This window comes from Canis lupus, chromosome 9 (assembly GCF_048164855.1).
Source record: "Canis lupus baileyi chromosome 9, mCanLup2.hap1, whole genome shotgun sequence".
Classification (NCBI taxonomy): domain Eukaryota; kingdom Metazoa; phylum Chordata; class Mammalia; order Carnivora; family Canidae; genus Canis; species Canis lupus.
Genome location: NC_132846.1, coordinates 62337846 through 62354296, shown reverse-complemented (window position 1 = coordinate 62354296; position 16451 = coordinate 62337846). Strand labels below are relative to the sequence as shown.

At 42.0% G+C, this 16451-nt stretch overlaps 1 protein-coding gene across 6 annotated transcripts in view; it reads left to right on the top strand.

Moving 5' to 3' along the window:
• Positions 1 to 15810, top strand: part of EFCAB11 (EF-hand calcium binding domain 11) — a 144836-nt gene extending 129026 nt beyond the window's left edge. For 4 of the 6 annotated variants that reach the window (XR_012037081.1, XR_012037078.1, XM_072839651.1 and 1 more), the window contains one exon: positions 15596 to 15810. Coding sequence is in view for 3 of the 6 variants with exons in the window: in XM_072839651.1 (XP_072695752.1) it covers positions 15596 to 15677 (82 nt within the window). In the remaining 3 variants the exon portion in view is untranslated. The other 2 variants (XM_072839650.1, XM_072839656.1) reach the window with 2 other exon arrangements.
• Positions 15811 to 16451: the final 641 nt, after the last annotated feature.

The window sequence follows — 16451 nt, the reverse complement described above, 5'->3', positions numbered from 1 at the left end:
CAAACCGCTGCACCACCCAGGGATCCCCCTATTTTCACTTTTTAAAAGGCCTCCATGACGAATGTGTTTGCACTTTTGTCACTTCCTTAGGAGAGGTTCCTGGACCTGGGAATACAATATTAGGGAGTATGAACTTGTTGTGTCGTTTTTACGACTCTTGATTCTTCTTATCTCATTCCCAGTAGCAGGTGGCAGCCCCTCCCGCAGCATCTGCCCCTCTCACCATGCGCCCCGCAACGACCCCATGTCATTCACTTTTCACATCTTTGCTGGTGGTCTAACAGGTGACAGTACTATCTCATTTTTTGGAGGTTTTTTTTTTTTTTTTTTCATTGATTGCTTATAATATTGAACATTTTCACACACTGGTCAGTTCTTTCTGCTCCTTCATCTATACCTGTCTATTGTTCTTCCATAATGAGAACATTGACCCATTTCCATTCTTTTAACCATTTTTCCAGTTTTTCTTTTCTTTTTATGGTTTTTTTCAAGTGCAGAAATTTTAAGTTTTCATCTATCTAAATCTGTGATCTTTTCCTTCAGAATCTCTTCCATTTACTTTTATACTAAGAAAGTTTTCCTCATCTTAAGACCAAGTTAATATTCACATCCATTTTTTGTGGTGGTTTGAACCTGTGGTTTGAATTTTAAGACTATTTGGCACTTTTATGTATCTAGAATCCACTTGAGTATATATCATGGAGTGACGATTTAAACATTTTTGTGTACAAATAGCCAGTTTTTCCATTATCATTTATTAGATAGTTCCTATTTATATACCATGCTTTCATCATCATATTCTCTGCTGAGATTTTTTAATACATACCCAGACCTCTCCAGGCTGTGATTTGTTTTATTCCCTGGTCTCCTTACACAAAAAACACACACTCTCTCCCCCCGCCCCAATTCTAATAGTGTGTTCTCAGACCAAGTATTCCTTATTTTCAAATTGTTCTCAGGTCTTCCTGCCTATTTATTTTCCAGATGAATGGTAGAATCATTTTTGTGGAGTTCTAAAAACCTCCCTTTGGGGTTTTGATGAAAACTGCATTCAACCTATAAATTAATTGGGAAGAATTTGGCATCTTTACAACATTTAGTCTTCCCATCCAGGAATACACATATGGCACGCCCCTCCACACTTTCAAATAGCCTTTTGCAAGTCTCAGTGGAATTTTGTACTTTTTTTAATACAAATTCAACACATTTGTTATTAAGGTATTTCCAGTTTATTTCATACTTTGGGTACTTCTTAAAAAATTGGAATCTTTCCCCCTTCAGTTTAGATCCACTCTTTTTAATATCTTTTAATATTTTTCCCCAGTGATTGCCAAGTACTTAACAGGAATCTAAGTGAAAAGCATATTTGTTTCATTCTTTAAGCTTATAAACTCCAAGATTTAGAACTGGAATAAACCTTAAATATATTTTCTTTTCATAGATGATAAAAGTGAGTTCGTGAGCAGTAAATTAATTTATTTAAAAATCATACACCTTGTTAGGGGAGTGACTAAACAGGCGAGTACTTCCAAATGTTCATTTTCTTCATGTCAAGGCCATGTAAAGCCTAAATATCCAAAACCAGATTCATCACCTTCCCCCCTCATGTTAATTTCCTGTAGCCTCTGTCACAATATACCCTTGACTTTGTGGCTTAAAGCAACACACATGCATTGCCTTTTAGTTCTGGAAGTCAGAAATCTAAAGTGACCCTCACTGGCCTAAAATTAAGGTGTCAGTAGGGCTGCATTACTTCTGGAGGCTCCAGGGGCACATCTGCTTCCTCACCCTTCTGGAGTTTCTGGAGGCTGCCTGCATTCCTTGGCTCATGGTACCTTCCTCTGTCTTCATAGCCAGTAGTTTAGCAATTTCCATGGTCTCTCTGACTTTTACTGAGTCTTCTACTCCCCTCCTTCCACTTTTAAGGACCCTCAAGATTACAAAAGGCCCACCTGGATAATCTGGGGTAATCTCCCCCATTTTAAGGTCGGCAATCTTAATTCCATCAGCAGCCCTACTGTTCCTTTCTCATGTGACATCATCAGACATTCTGGGACATCTTTGACGGGGGGACATTAGTCTGTCTGCTCAGCAAGGATGAGCTTTCAAAATTTCTAAGCATGTTAGCCCTCTCCTTAAAGCACATCAGGGCTTCTCACGCCCCTTGGATTATGAGCCAAGCCCTTACGTGGCCTGCCAGCTCCAACTAGTCTTATCCTACTCACCCTCCAGCTTTACAGGGTTCTACACTCATCTTCACCCTGTGTCCTGGCCACATGGGCTCTTTCCTTTCTTGAACATGTCTTGTTCTCTCTTGCCACGAGGCCCTCACACATGCTGTTCCCTCTGCCTGAAAAGCCCTTCTGCATCTCCCAACTATGTCTCATCCCTCAGGTTTCAACCCCGTTCTGCATCCTCTGGATCAATGCCCTCACCTCCCTGCCCAGTCTTCTGTCCCACCATCTCATAGCACCTTCTCTCTTTCCTTCAGAGCACTCAGCACACTGGTGATTTTACTTTGCTCGGAATTACTTAATTCTCTCTGGCTGGACTAAAAGGTGTGAAGAACTCTTTCTTTTTTCCCCACATCTTCAGAACCTGATGCACCTGGTCCATAGTGGGTTCTTAGGGCATCCCACGAATGGGTAAATGAACTCAGTAACCTATTTCTAAGAAAAAGCATTTTTATTGAATGTGTTCATTGACAAGTTATAAAAGCAAAAAGGCTTTTTGAAAGCCCCAACAAATAAGTATATCCATTATAAATCCATTTGATAAAATCACATATAGCCATTAAAAATGAAAATACAGACTAGAGCCATGGGGGAAATGTTCATATTATGTTTAAAATAGGATACAAGGTGCTCTAATGCTAATCAGAAGGAAAAGTGCCAAAATGATCATAGCAACTGGTTCAGGATCATGGAATGGTGAGCAATAGTTCTTTTCTCCCATCTCCAGACTCTCCTGTTAACATGTTCATGTATTCAGCACACATTTCTTGCAGCTAGTATGTGCCAGGGACTGTGTCAGGTGTAAGAACAGCACAGTGAACAAGATGTATCCATCTCTGCCCACTGCAAGGTTACAGCCAAGTAGGAGGAAAACTAGGAATAATCACAACAGATGATCTGGTATTCATAGACTATTGCTGTATTCGAGAAAACTTTGCCACAGCGTATACCATAGGCTAAAGAAAATAAATTTTTTAGGTTAGGTCCATTATTATTATGGGATTAAAATTTTTAATTGTGTGTGTGTATGAAGGGGGGGGGTTGTAGGAGGAATATACTCACCCATTTTCTTTAGCCTTTAGGTTTTGAAGGAGATTTCCTAAATTGTCTCTCCAGTCCCTAAGCACTGCTTTTTTACATTCTAGAAGGAAAACATCTGGAATCAGGGTGAACTTCTGGTTACCTTAGTTTAGCTACATTAAAAAGCTTTGTGGGGATCCCTGGGTGGCTCAGCAGTTTAGCGCCTGCCTTCGGCCCGGGGCCTGATCCTGGAGTCCCGGATCGAGTCCCATCGGGCTCCCTGCATGGAGCCTACTTCTGCCTCTGCCTGTGTCTCTGCCTCTCTTCCTCTCTCCCTCTCTGTGTCTCTCATGAATAAAAAAAAAATTTAAAAAAAGCTTTGTGTAGGTGGTCATCAGGATGCCCTTGATGCCTGCCCACCTCAAACTCCCAAGCATTTGGTGGGTCCTCAGCACTCATTTCTAGGAAACTGAAAAAGCAGAATTTTGCCATCATAAATTCTCTTGGTTTCATCTTCTCACCCTTATGCACTCAGTCACTGCCTCTGTGCTTGAGCATAATGTAAATACTTAATTTGTTTAATAAATATCCTGAAATAGCCTCTTTTGAGTTGTTAACTAGAAGGGCACGAACCTTTTAACTCACTTAGTCAGCGCAGATCAACACTTAATGTCTTTAATGATGATCAGGATCTCTTTTAGTGGCTGAAAATCTCCGTAATCAATGATGTGGCCCTGCCTGGAGGCTGGAGAGACTAGATAATGGGCATAAAATGTCACACTGGATGGGGCTAGTAATTTGAATCTCTGAGATCGGTATTAGTGTGGCCATTTATGGGAGAGGCCAGTTTCTTCCCAAGGCTAGGAAGAGCCCCGACAGCAACCCCTCGCCAACACCCCCTCGCCGGCTTAGTGATGTCCGCAATGTTGAAACCCCTCATGATGAGCCAGTTGCTGTTCTCAGCCCAAAACATCTGGAGGCTCTTCTCCCCCACCCACCTACCCATTAAGGCCAATGCCATGCCAGTGGTCACCCACCAGAAAAGTAATTCTTAGTGCTGTGCAGGAGGGGAGAGGATTGGGGCCACTGGGGTGAGGGAGTGGGGCGGGGGTGGGTTTGTTGCAGTTTGTGCAACCTCATTAAGAAGGGTATGTCTATCCTCTTTCTTTCTCCATCCCCATATCAGCCTTGAGAATTTTATTTTCATTTCAGGGATAGAAAACAAGTCCTGTTTTCTAGCTGTTATATGAAGAAGCACTCCTAGGTTTCAGTCCTAAAATATCCCCTCCGATCTTGTACTTGGAGTCCCTTGGTCTTAGCCTGGGAATTGATTAATTCAGCCATGTTCATATTCTCTGCATTTCATAATTTTCCAAACACCTGTCATGTGCCCTCTGAACCTTCTTTATCTCTTGCGACTGAAATTCTCATATTAAAAGCCCTGATGGTCATCCGATTTGGTGTGACTTTGCAATTATAGGTGGGCTTTATTAATAAACAGCTTCTGATAATATGAGGGAATTATTTCATTATGAAATGTTATGCATTTTTTATGTTGTTTATCATTGTTCACAGACCCAGAGGTTTCAAATGGCGGGAGCATGTTGTAAACGAAAGCATAAGTAATTTATTATAATTATTCTGAACTAAGGCCAGATTTTCTACTGGCTCAGTGATGCACATCGATTGGAAATGAGTTGAGATGTAAAATCTTATTTTCTTAAGTGGATTATTTAAAACTAAAGTGTAAGCAATTAAAAATATTAATTTTTATAAATTCCTGCATCCTCATCTAATGGGAAAAAAAACCTGACATAAAATTTTTAAGTAATGTTTCTATAACTAAGCTATATAGAGCAAGTTCCTTGGATTTCTGGTGAGGCTTCACTAGCACAGTGTGATTTGGCCACGTCACAGTCCCCAGGGTGACTGTCAGGTCCTGTACTCTCCTTTGAAACGTGAATGCTTTTAATTAGATGAGCAATGGCTAGTTTTTGTTTTTCTATTATTACATTATTATCATTCCAGTGCCAGAACTCCAGTCTCATCTAATTGTAAGGGAGGCTGGAAAATGTGGTTTAGCTATGTTTTCAGGAAGAAAGGGAAATAAGTTTTATGGAACATATAAGCAAGCTCTGCCCTGGAGTCAAACTTCACCCATGTCAGAATGGATAACCCATTATCCTGGCTCCTTTTCCTCCTACCAACCTGTTTCATAATCCACTGATTTGAAATGCTCCTTTTGACCTTTGGCGAATTCCTATATACATATTCTGAATGTTATTCTCCCTCATTCATTGCTGGATCTCAATCACACACACTATTTTACTCACTGAAGCTTTATATTATGTTTTGATGCCACATTTATTTTCTAAAAAATATTCTGAGTCTTCTGGCACTTTTGCTTTTCCAGAGAAAATTTAGATTTAACTTACCAAATTTCCTAAAAAAGGGGGGGGGGGGCAGGAAAAATAGCCAACAAAAAAAACTCTACAGTCTCCCTATCAGGTACTATTAAAAACACGTTCTACTTGAAAACATGATACTGTTCGAGAAGATAAGCATCATTTGACAATTGGTATCTTCTGACTCCGAGGAAATACGCTTTTAAAAAGCAAGCTTCCTCTCACACAGTGGCTAACAATGTTATTAGCAGGGATTTATAAACGGCTTGAATGTTTATGGTTCATATTTCAACTTCAAGTCTGTTTGTTGCATTAGCAAAATGAAGCTCATTAAGCCTTATTCTTTTGGACCACCTCTCCAAGCTTCCGAGCCCATTCGTACTCTGCTTTCTTGTCTGGAAGTATGTAATCTTTCCCACACGGCACTTGAAAGTTCAGCTCATTCCTAAACCTCTCGTCAAGGATATGAACTTGTTGCTTTCAGAGAGGCCACATCTGTGCACTGAGCCATTACGCCATCTGTTAAACTGGTCAGAGTTCATTTTATTGCCTCCTTTGTGGAAGAACTCGTACTGTAAAAGCGTGTGTTATTGAAAACATAATTTTCCTCATCATTATGCTTTCTTTCTAGCCGGATCATAACCTGCGAGAAATCTATTGAGCAGAGAGTGAAAAGCTCTTCAGAATAGCTGTTCTTAAGAGATTAAATGATTGCCATCTCTGTCCCATTTCTTTTATCTCATAATCAAGTTCAAGATGATACTAGATATCTCAGCTGAAGTGATTATATATTTGAAATAGAAATGGCTTTATCTCCATTCATATTTCACACTGTTGAAGGCAGGATCACCCCCTCCCATTTACATTTAGATTTGTGTATGGTTCTTTACCACTGTCCGTGGGGTTAAAGATTCAAAGTACTTTTTGAAGACAAAAATAGCTAACAGGAGTTCGGTTGTATTTTTAAATGTTCTGTGCACAAAGACACTAAGTTGTATATTAAGATCCAGCTTAGATTCATCAAAATTTTGAGCTGTATCAAATCTTGGCAAATCATAGCCCAGCCATTCTTGACAAGTGAAAAGCTTGGCCTTCAGAGTGGCTAAGACACTTGCCTAAGGTCACACAGCCTAGCTGAGACGAAAGCTCTGCTGAAGCATGCTGCCTACCCCCTGCCATATTCAGAGCGAGCCTGTCACACAGATCTACTGTGGGGAAGGAATGGAAGGTCTAGTGACCCAAAAGCGTAGGAACCAGATTTTTTTTTTTATGTAATTGGTTCAAAAATGTTCACTTTGGCTTTGTTCTTCATCCTTAAAGCTGCGTGATCTGTGCTATTTTCTTACATCACAATTTCTCTTCCAGAGATTCAAACTGAGAAAAAAGATCATGTCACTATTTATTAGCAGCTCTGCTAAAACACTTGCTAGAGAAGGAATATGACACTGTTTTCCGGAAGTGAGACATCGGGCTGTATGTTGATTGCATTTATCCACATGCCCGCAAGTAGTCAATAATCAAGCATACTGAAATTATATTCTTTCCTCCTTTTAAAATATTTCTAGCTTTAAATAAGACTCCTCATTTTTAAGACCTAGTAAATAGGAAAAAGTGAGTCATTATTTATAGTTAATCACTTTTGCCAGCTGTGACTGCATTTCACATCCATTTTTCTTTTTTGTCTTGGACTGGAGAATCTATCCTGTGGCTCTTTAAGGAAAAAAACATATTGGTTCCATCAATAGCCTCTTTCAACGCATAATCACAGTTAAGGCACTGCAAATCGAGATTTTTGTTGGATGCAGCAAGAAAAGTAACTTCTTTAGAATTCAGAACTGTGGAGAATGATCCCGAATCTTGAGATAGCACCTAACAAGAAAATCTGAATTATTTTAGGATTCGTTTCAAAATGGGATAATCATTTCAAAAATATTGTATTTATGAGTATCTATTCCATGTCCTAAGTTCCAGGTACTGCAAGATTTAGACAAGATTTCAGAAAGGATACGTTACCATATGTCAGAAGACTTTGATTTGAAAGTATCAGGAATCCATTTCAGATCACCTTGAACAGCCCAGGGACTTTATTGGGTCAGGAGACTAAAGATTTTGACCTCAGGCATGCTTCAGTCCTGGTCTGATTAGGCGCCAGCCCACTCTGCTGTTCTTCTGACTCTCACTGTGGGTAGCCCCATTCTCAGGCTGATAATTGACATTTACAAGCATGTGCAGAAATTTTTGGATCAATGTACTATCGGCTCACAGACCTGTGGAGATTGCATCCTTGTGGTAGGAAACGGACTGTTGTAACACCAAGCCTCACTTCTGCATCCCAGCTCTCTAAGGAAAGGGCTTCTCCTTAACTCACAAACAAAATGCCGAGGCTTCATTATGGTCCATCCAACTCTTTACCAGTCAGTAGCAGTCAGGGGAGAAATGCCACGTACCACTTGGCCAATCAGTCCTTGAGCCCAATCACTGTGGTTAGGAGGCCAGAATTATAGTTCTTGGCTTTGGCCAGTTAGCTCCCATTGCTGGAGCTTGGGGTGGCAAATAATCTACCTGAATCACACTTGAATCTCACATGTGCTGCTGAGTAGCACAGAGGTGTAGGATGGATGCCAGAGAAGGACCCAGCAACATCCACTGTGTCCTCCATTTAGAAGCTGAGCCTGGTCTTAATGAGGCCAAAGCCTTGCCTGGCTTGTGTCACTTTTTGTTCCTGACCTGGTCTGGCCATCGTTTTATCCTTCACCGTTGATCCTACATGGCCAATTCCACCACCTGCTCATGGCCAGTCCATGGCTGTACCTCTGTATCCATAAGGCCAAAGTATTGTCTTATAGTTAGGAGTATATTGTCCTCATGCTGAAGGAACAAGTAATTTCTGACAGACTATGTATTATTAAATAAGACACATATATTAGGGGTTCCTGGGTGGCTCAGTCTGTTAGGTGTCTCACTTCGGCTCAGGTCATGATCTCAGGGTCCTGGGATCGAGCCCCGAGTCAGGCTCTCTGCTCAACGGGAAGTCTGCTTCTCCTTCTTCCCCTCCTCCTATTTATGCTAGTGGTCTCACTCTCTCTCAAATAAATTAAAAAAAAAAAAAAAGACACATAGATTAGAGAGAACCGCTCCTTTTATTCTCTGGTGAACCCTGGCATTTCAATTGTCTGGAGCTTCAAACCAGAGCTCTTCTTAAAGGCAGTACTTCATTTGCTCTAAAATTTTTTCCAGAGGAACACTCTCATCTGTTTCAAGTTGTGGGATACCCCTTAACTGAATGGAATCTGATGTGACATGTAATTGCTGATGGCAATTAAATGCCCTGGGAGAACTTCATCTCTCAAAATAAACTTGCCACTATGTCTCAGCCTGGGTTCTTCCCAAAAGCAGAGCTTTGGTGAGGAATCGCATACACTTTGTTTTTTTGGGAAATAACCTCCATGAGCAAGAGCTGAAGAGAGAATGAGGGGAAGCCAGTACAGGGGTCTGTTGACCAAGTACGTTACTTCTGGAAGCAGCTAGAGCTCGATGCTACCAGAACCTCCAGTGAGCCGAGAGCAGGAGCTCAGAGTTGCCAGCTTGCCTGAGGGACAGGAGAGAGCCAAAGTCCACTGACACTTGGTACCGCACCAGGCACAGGTGGTCACTTCCAGATTGCATCCGTATGAGGGCCACACCCAGGTGTTAGCAGTCCCAAGAAGACAGTGAGAGACACTGCTGGGGGGCACCCCGACGGGTGGGCCTGCAGCCGTGGCTGGGCTCCAAGACCAGGGTGAGAACACGAGGTGGGCACGTGGGGTCCCTTGCACACTGAACCACCCAAGTCACCCAGGAATCTACCTAGAAAAGACCAGAAACCCTCTCCACATCTCTCTTCTCTTTCCTGCGTGCCTGAATGGCTTTTCTTAACACGTGTCTTGAAAAAGGTAAAATTAATAAACACATTACCAACTGGATTGCCGGAGAGCCCTGCAGGACTCTCATCAACAAAGAGGCAAGCACACGGGTGGAAAGAACCAGCGGGCTCCTCAGAAGAGAAGGCTGCTCGCGGGAGAAGCTGTCATCATCACATCTTCAATTGGCGGGTCCTCTCATCCCCAGCAGGGGCTCCTTGCTTGGAGGGTAATTTCTATTCTCACTGTTCAGTCAGGATGACAGCTTTGTCCCTAATGTGATGGCAGTTTTGACTTTAGTTTAAATTATTCCGTAAAGAATCAAAGAGAAAGAGATTCTCTCTCCTTGGTCCCCCACCCCCCAAATTCCACAAAGAAAACTTTTCTAATTTAAGTCTTTGCCTCCACATTAAATTTCTCATTCATGTTGCAGGTGAATCAAATACAGCGTCAACTTTCAAAACCCCGTGTGACTATCACAGTGACTCAAAATAATTGCTGTCTGTCAGTGTATTGCTGGGAACACAGATATGCCTGTCACTGGCTCTGTTATCACACCAAGAGCCTGCCTCTCGAGTGCGGTCTTCTCTGGGCTCAATTCAGAACTTTAGTGTCAGCGAGGCAGAGCATTGGGGCAATTATCTGCATAATCCATCCAAGTATATGTGTGCCTCAGCTGCCCCTGAAATCACTTGTTTAAAAAAAAAAAAAAAAGCCTTTAATTATTTTAGTAAGTGTAGATATAGCTGGAATGTTCCAAAGAATTGCCTCTAACTGAGGTTCCTCTAGCTTAGTGTTTTCGAACCAGGGACGATTTTGCACCTCAAGGGAACTTGGCAATATCTGGAGACATTTGGGGCTGTCACAGCTGAGGAATGAGGAGAGAGGGAGCCCCTGACGTCATAACGGTAGAGCCCAGGGTTGCTGCAGTACACAGGGACAGCCCCACATGGCAAAGGATCCTCCAGCCCAAACCCTGCTCTAGCTGTTGATGATTTACATATTGTAAAGTAAGGCCATCTAAAAAGAAAATTTGGACTAAAAGAAAATATTCCTTCAGTTGAGAAATAGCTAAGAAATAGCACTAATATTATTAAAACACTAAGGCAAAAGAACCCAAAAGAGAAGTTTCTGCCCAAATGAATTAGGTGTTTGTAAGATTGCAATTATAATACATACCAGTTTGTATTCTTGTTTCCACTTAATGTCACGTTTATAGTCTCTGTATCATTTTGATAGAGAATAGTCCCATTGTCTCAATGTAATGAAATTAAACCATTCCCTCTTTGTTTCTGTCCTTCTTTTTCAGTTTTAAAAAATTATTTAATTTTTTTTTTAAGTAACCTGGGCAAAAGCACGTACTCCAGTCTGAAATCTGGCTTGCGAGAGCTGGCCATGCGGCTGGCTCCCTTGAGTTATTTTACAAAAACTATTTTCCAAGAAATAGGTACTTTCTAAATATTACAAGAAACAGTTATAATGTAAATATTTTCCCGCAAGAAACACTACTTGTGAAAAACAGTCACTATTTATATATTTTTAAAATTCGAAAACCCACTGTATTTCTCTTCAGAAAGTATCAAAGCAGGGCAGCCCCGGTGGCGCAGCGGTTTAGTGCCGCCTGCAGCCCGGGGTCTGATCCTGGAGACTTGGGATCGAGTCTCACATCAGGCTCCCTGCATGGAGCCTGCTTCTCCCTCTGCCTGTGTCTCTGCCTCTCTGTGTCTCTATGAATAAGTAAATAAAATCTTTAAAAAAAAAAAAAAAAAGAAAGTATCAAAGCAGCTCTCCGGCCTACCTCAGTAACAGATGCGCTGTGCGAAGCCCTGGGTCCTTCAGGTGGGGACCAGCCAGCCTCTGGGCCACAGGGGCACATCTAGTCCAGCTGTTGGAGTCCACACAGCATCACAAAAAGGAGAGAACAGAATCTCGCTTAACAAGTCAGGGGGCCACAGACAAATGCTGATGCTCATGCTGATGAAAGTAATTATAACCACTGATAAGATGAGTCAGAAAAATGTTTTTATTTTAACAGAAAACTGTCAGAACTTAGCTAAGTGGACACAGTCTAGTTTTGCTTGAAATGCTCAACGTGTCCCAGCGTCAGCCTGGGTGTCCCTGAACTTCACAGTTCAAATAGCGTCACCTAGAAGGCCCATTCCACACCCCAGAAGATTTTAAAGCGCTTCCGAAGCTTTTCTGCAATTTCCAGAAGGCCCATGGCTCTGAGTTCTCATTTCTCTGCAGTAATTCAGCGGATGGATCCTCTGACCATTCCCCGTACTTTCCTTGCTCACTCCTGGACCTGCTCAGGTGGGTCTCCTCTCCTAACTCAGTCTTCAGCTCTGCAATCAACACAGAACACACAACCCCCACCCCCGCACACACAAACACCATCCTCAATGGAGCACATGCCTGTCGCACCCTTTGGTGGAGACACGGGAGGTTATAACAAGTAACAGCCACCTCTGAAGCACATGGTAAATGTAGCAGTTAAGTAAAGGCTTTCTGCTCCCCGCACCCCTGAGTCTTAGTGATCAGTGGTCACTGAGTGATCACACTTGGGCCGTTGCCCTTCATGGAGCACCCTGTGCTCCGCTCCCAGTGCTCTCACCTGGCTTGTCATACTCTTCCACCCGAGGGTCTGAGTTACACAGAGCAGCTCAGCTCTCCTGAGTCTCTGCTCCACAAATCATTCTCATGTCTTCCTTTCGCATCTCACAACCCAGCAAACCAGAAAGCTTTAAATTTAACTGAACCTACATTTCTAGAGAGCAGTTACTGTTGTTAACAGCATTTATTTTCCTCTCGTACATCTATATGAGCTTTGTCAACTCCTTAGAAAAGCCAGTTCTGAAATAGAAAGCAATATATTTACCTTTATCTATAGCCACATGTCCGGTGGAAGCGCTGCTACTTAGCTGGATTAAAGTCCTCAGGCTGGGACACCTGGTGGCTCAGCAGTTGAGCATCTGCCTTCAGCTCAGGGGTCCTGGGATCGAGTCCCACATCGGGCTCCCCGCAGAGAGCCTGCTTCCCCCCTCTGCCTGTGTGTCTGCCTCTCTCTATGTGTTTCTCATGAATAAATAAATAAAATCTTAAAAAAAATATAAAGTGCTCAGGCTTCAGCTACAGGGCAGATTAGAGTCAAATATGTGTAGCATCTGCCTCAGTTTCCAATTTCCTGCTCTGTATTTATCTCTGTGTTGTTCAGCCTGACATTAAGGGGCTCCTGCCACCCGTGTTCTGCTCTGCAACCTCATTTGCTAGAGCTCATCTCACATGGTGTCTCTTGTACCCAATCTGTGTTGACAAAATGCACTTGGGGCCTGGAGACCATAATTGACTATTCCTTGCGGGTCCCTGAGTCATGGTTCCTAAGGGCCTTCTCCAGTGCGAAATATTTCCCTGGCTAGTTTCCAGACTCCGGAAAGGCAGTGATGACATACCCTATGCCGTCTTCCTTTGACCCCCCTGCACCTCCTGGGAGGTGGTAGATAGATATTCTACAATGTTGTCAGCTGCTTCTCCAGATTCATTGATTCCACAAATTCATGCTCTCTGCAAACATTTGTCGTCTGCTCTGGGCTGAGTTGGAGACACAGCCAAAAATAAGGAAAAGTTCTCACCCTCCTTGAATTCATTTCCATCTGGGGTGAGAGGTGGTGGAGTGTTTTCCATGCCTAAGTGTGTGTTGGTGACATCAAAACAGCACACTGCCCTCTCAGAACCAGAGCAGACTCCCGTTGAGGTGGAATGCGGTGAGCAGGAACAGTGACCTTGGCACCTAATGACGTTTCTTCACCACTTCTAGCCACCAGCCACATCTGCTCTCTGGTCACGCTGTGCTCTAAGTGTGGGTGCTGTGAAACCTTCCTTCTTCAGAATAATCCTGCCCGCGATGAAAAAAAAAAAAAAAACTGTATTTCAGCTTTTAAAAGTATAGCTCTGAAATGTGAATTTCCGCTTCACCCTCCTTGAGACAACCAGACCTGCTCTCACACACTCACACTCACACATAATGAGGAGAGAAAGTCAGAAGATAGAAAGTATTTTACCACCGCTCATTCTAAATATAAACATGATGCTCCTCCATTCATTATGTGAATGAAATGCCACTACAAACCTTATGCATAAATGTTTCCATCTTGACACTTCTTGGTTATACTGTGCCCATTTTACGATGGGGAAGCTCTGGCAAAGACAGCCAGAAAAATAAATGAATGTAATTACAATGAAGGTTATTTACTGACAAAAAGGGATTCCCTTTTTCCACAAGCATTCAGCCTCTCAGTAAGCAAACAAACACACCGAGAAAATATTACCGGAAGCATTTTATTCTAAACATTACTTTTCTAGGTTATCCTCTTAACCCACCCCCTAGGATTTATAGTTCAACCATACCAGTTCACAGTGGAAAGAAAAAAGGCCGCTTATCTAATCCAATTCCTTGGGAAAAAAAAAATACTTAGGCAATATTAAGAATCTTCAATTATCTAATTTAATAAAAGGGACAGTTTCTAGGCCATAATCAGTAACATGTGATACTGATTACTTCTAATCCCTTAGAAGACATCTGACATTCTGCTTTTGGTCTTGTATAGCATGAAATCATCATGTATATTTTACCCAAAGAAGTAGCAAGAATAATGGCCTCTGCAGTCTGCAGTCATTTTCTACTAACACACTGCAACATGGTTTTGCCCTAGGGCAGAGAAGTAGGGATTTTCTCTACTTCAAAAGAATGAAAAATTATCATCACTATCCAGAACCATTATAGACTTCAGAGACTTTGTCATGAAATATTCAGAAAGTTTATTTTAGAATTCAATATTTTAAAAGCCTGCTTTAAAACTATTACAGTGATTAGTGACTCTGTTACTTGGGCCAGTCTTTGCTTTAAAAAGCCCTATGTCATGGTTGATGCCATTTGTTGTTTCAGCAAAATGTAATTTGCATCAACCACAAGAGCTCCACATAAGGAATGTAATGCATTGTTTTAGAATGCCCCCCAAAGAGGAGTGGTGGCCACTACTCATCAGTTATCCTTTCAAATACACTTCTTAAATAAACGTTACTCTTCCTGGTAATGGTTGAAATGTGTTTCTAATGCTGTGATTTTTGTCCTATGTTATCTTACCCATATGGAGTGGGTGCTATTTCTCTGTTCCTGTCAAGGGAGCAATGCTCCTGTCTCCGGGGTTCTAGGGACACACTGGGGCTACCCACACCCTCAGCCAACCAGCCAGAGGTTCCCATCTTCATTACTCTTCATAGGAGTCAGAAAAGCTTATTGGATGTTTGTGAGGATTTCACAGAACTTCCGAGGCCAGTAAAGACTTCTGGAGCAAGAGTTAACCACGTAAAATTGCAATACAACCCCCTTCTCTTTGGACCCTTCTATTTAAGTAGGGAGGTAATGTGCAGTAGAGTCCATGGAGAACCTTGGTTTGGGAATGTAATGATCTTGATTTGCGTTCCAAGTCTGCTACTTATCAGCAGTGTGAATCTTGTGAAATTAGTGTCCCACTTTCAATTTAGTGTCTCCGTAAGGTGGACCCATCACAGCATCATGCAGAGATTCGATGAGATGAGGGATGTAAGGACAGTGCAACACAGATGTCGATAATTGTTCCTATCATTGCTCTTTATTCCCAAAATGTTTTTTTTTTTACCCCTCATTGGTTTAGTCCACATTTCTGTTGTGTAATGCATATATATTTGTTGATATAGAAAGAATGCATAAAATGACTAGAAAAACAATCATTTCTGCTTTTCTTTAAAAGCCTGTGCATTTGACTTCATTCCTTTCAGAATATCAAATATACTATTTTTGTAGGTTTAAATATACCTTTTCCTTCCTTCCACGTTAGGCATTTATCAATGTAAGAAAAAAATAGGCATCAAATTTGCCTTCCAGTAGGTGCCTCTTACTTGTAGACATGCAAAGAAACAAAGATTGTGGAGTGCTCTTGATGCATAAGTGTGACAAAAATAATCTGTAAATAACTAAATAACTTTTTCTTTCATTTTCCAGGGAAGTAGATCAAGACTCAGATGGTCTTGTCAGCTTTAAAGACTTTGAATATGCCATGAACCATGGACAAAATGAAGCCTAACTATTGTAAACCGGTTTTGGCAACTTCTGGGGAGACAAGTAGATTGTAATGTATATTTAAATGTCAAACTCTGTTCTGCTAGTGATGTAATAATGCTGCATACTTGTGATTAAACTCTCCATTGTGGTTTTCAGATGCTGCTATTACTTGCATCTCAGAATCCTAGAGGTGGTCATTACAAGTAGTCTTCCATGTGGCTGACAGCCACACTGCCCCTGGGGCTGGCCCCCATCACACCCACCCACACTGCAGGCTGGGACGCTCCGCTCACTGGTCCTCACCACCTCACCTGCTGGTCCTCTGATTCTCATTGGTTCCTACTGTCCGGAAAGAGGTCACTTTTTCCTACCAACGGTACCAGTACCAGTTTCCTTCTTGTGTTCAACTTTGTTTGAACAAGTGATAACACCTGTGTGTCCTGAGGACTTATAATGTTCCAAGCAATGAGCAAAAAGACATTGGGAAAACAAGACCTATGATTTCTCTAAGATAATGTACCCACTGTCAAAATCATCATGGAAAAATGGCCCTAGGGCGCTTGCTGTATAAGATTTAAAAAAAAAAAAAGGAAAAAGAAAAACCCACACAGATTTGGCTGACACAAGTAAGTCTTCTCCAGCTGTAGACAGAGGAAGAACAGAGTGCAGTAAGGAAGGATATTGGGAGCAAAAGATTTATTGGCAGAGCCCTTTCAGATGGCTTGGGCCTGGGGTTCCTATGGCTAACCAACTGTGCCCTGCTGCACACTTCCTGGTTCTGGGTGGCTTCGCCTAC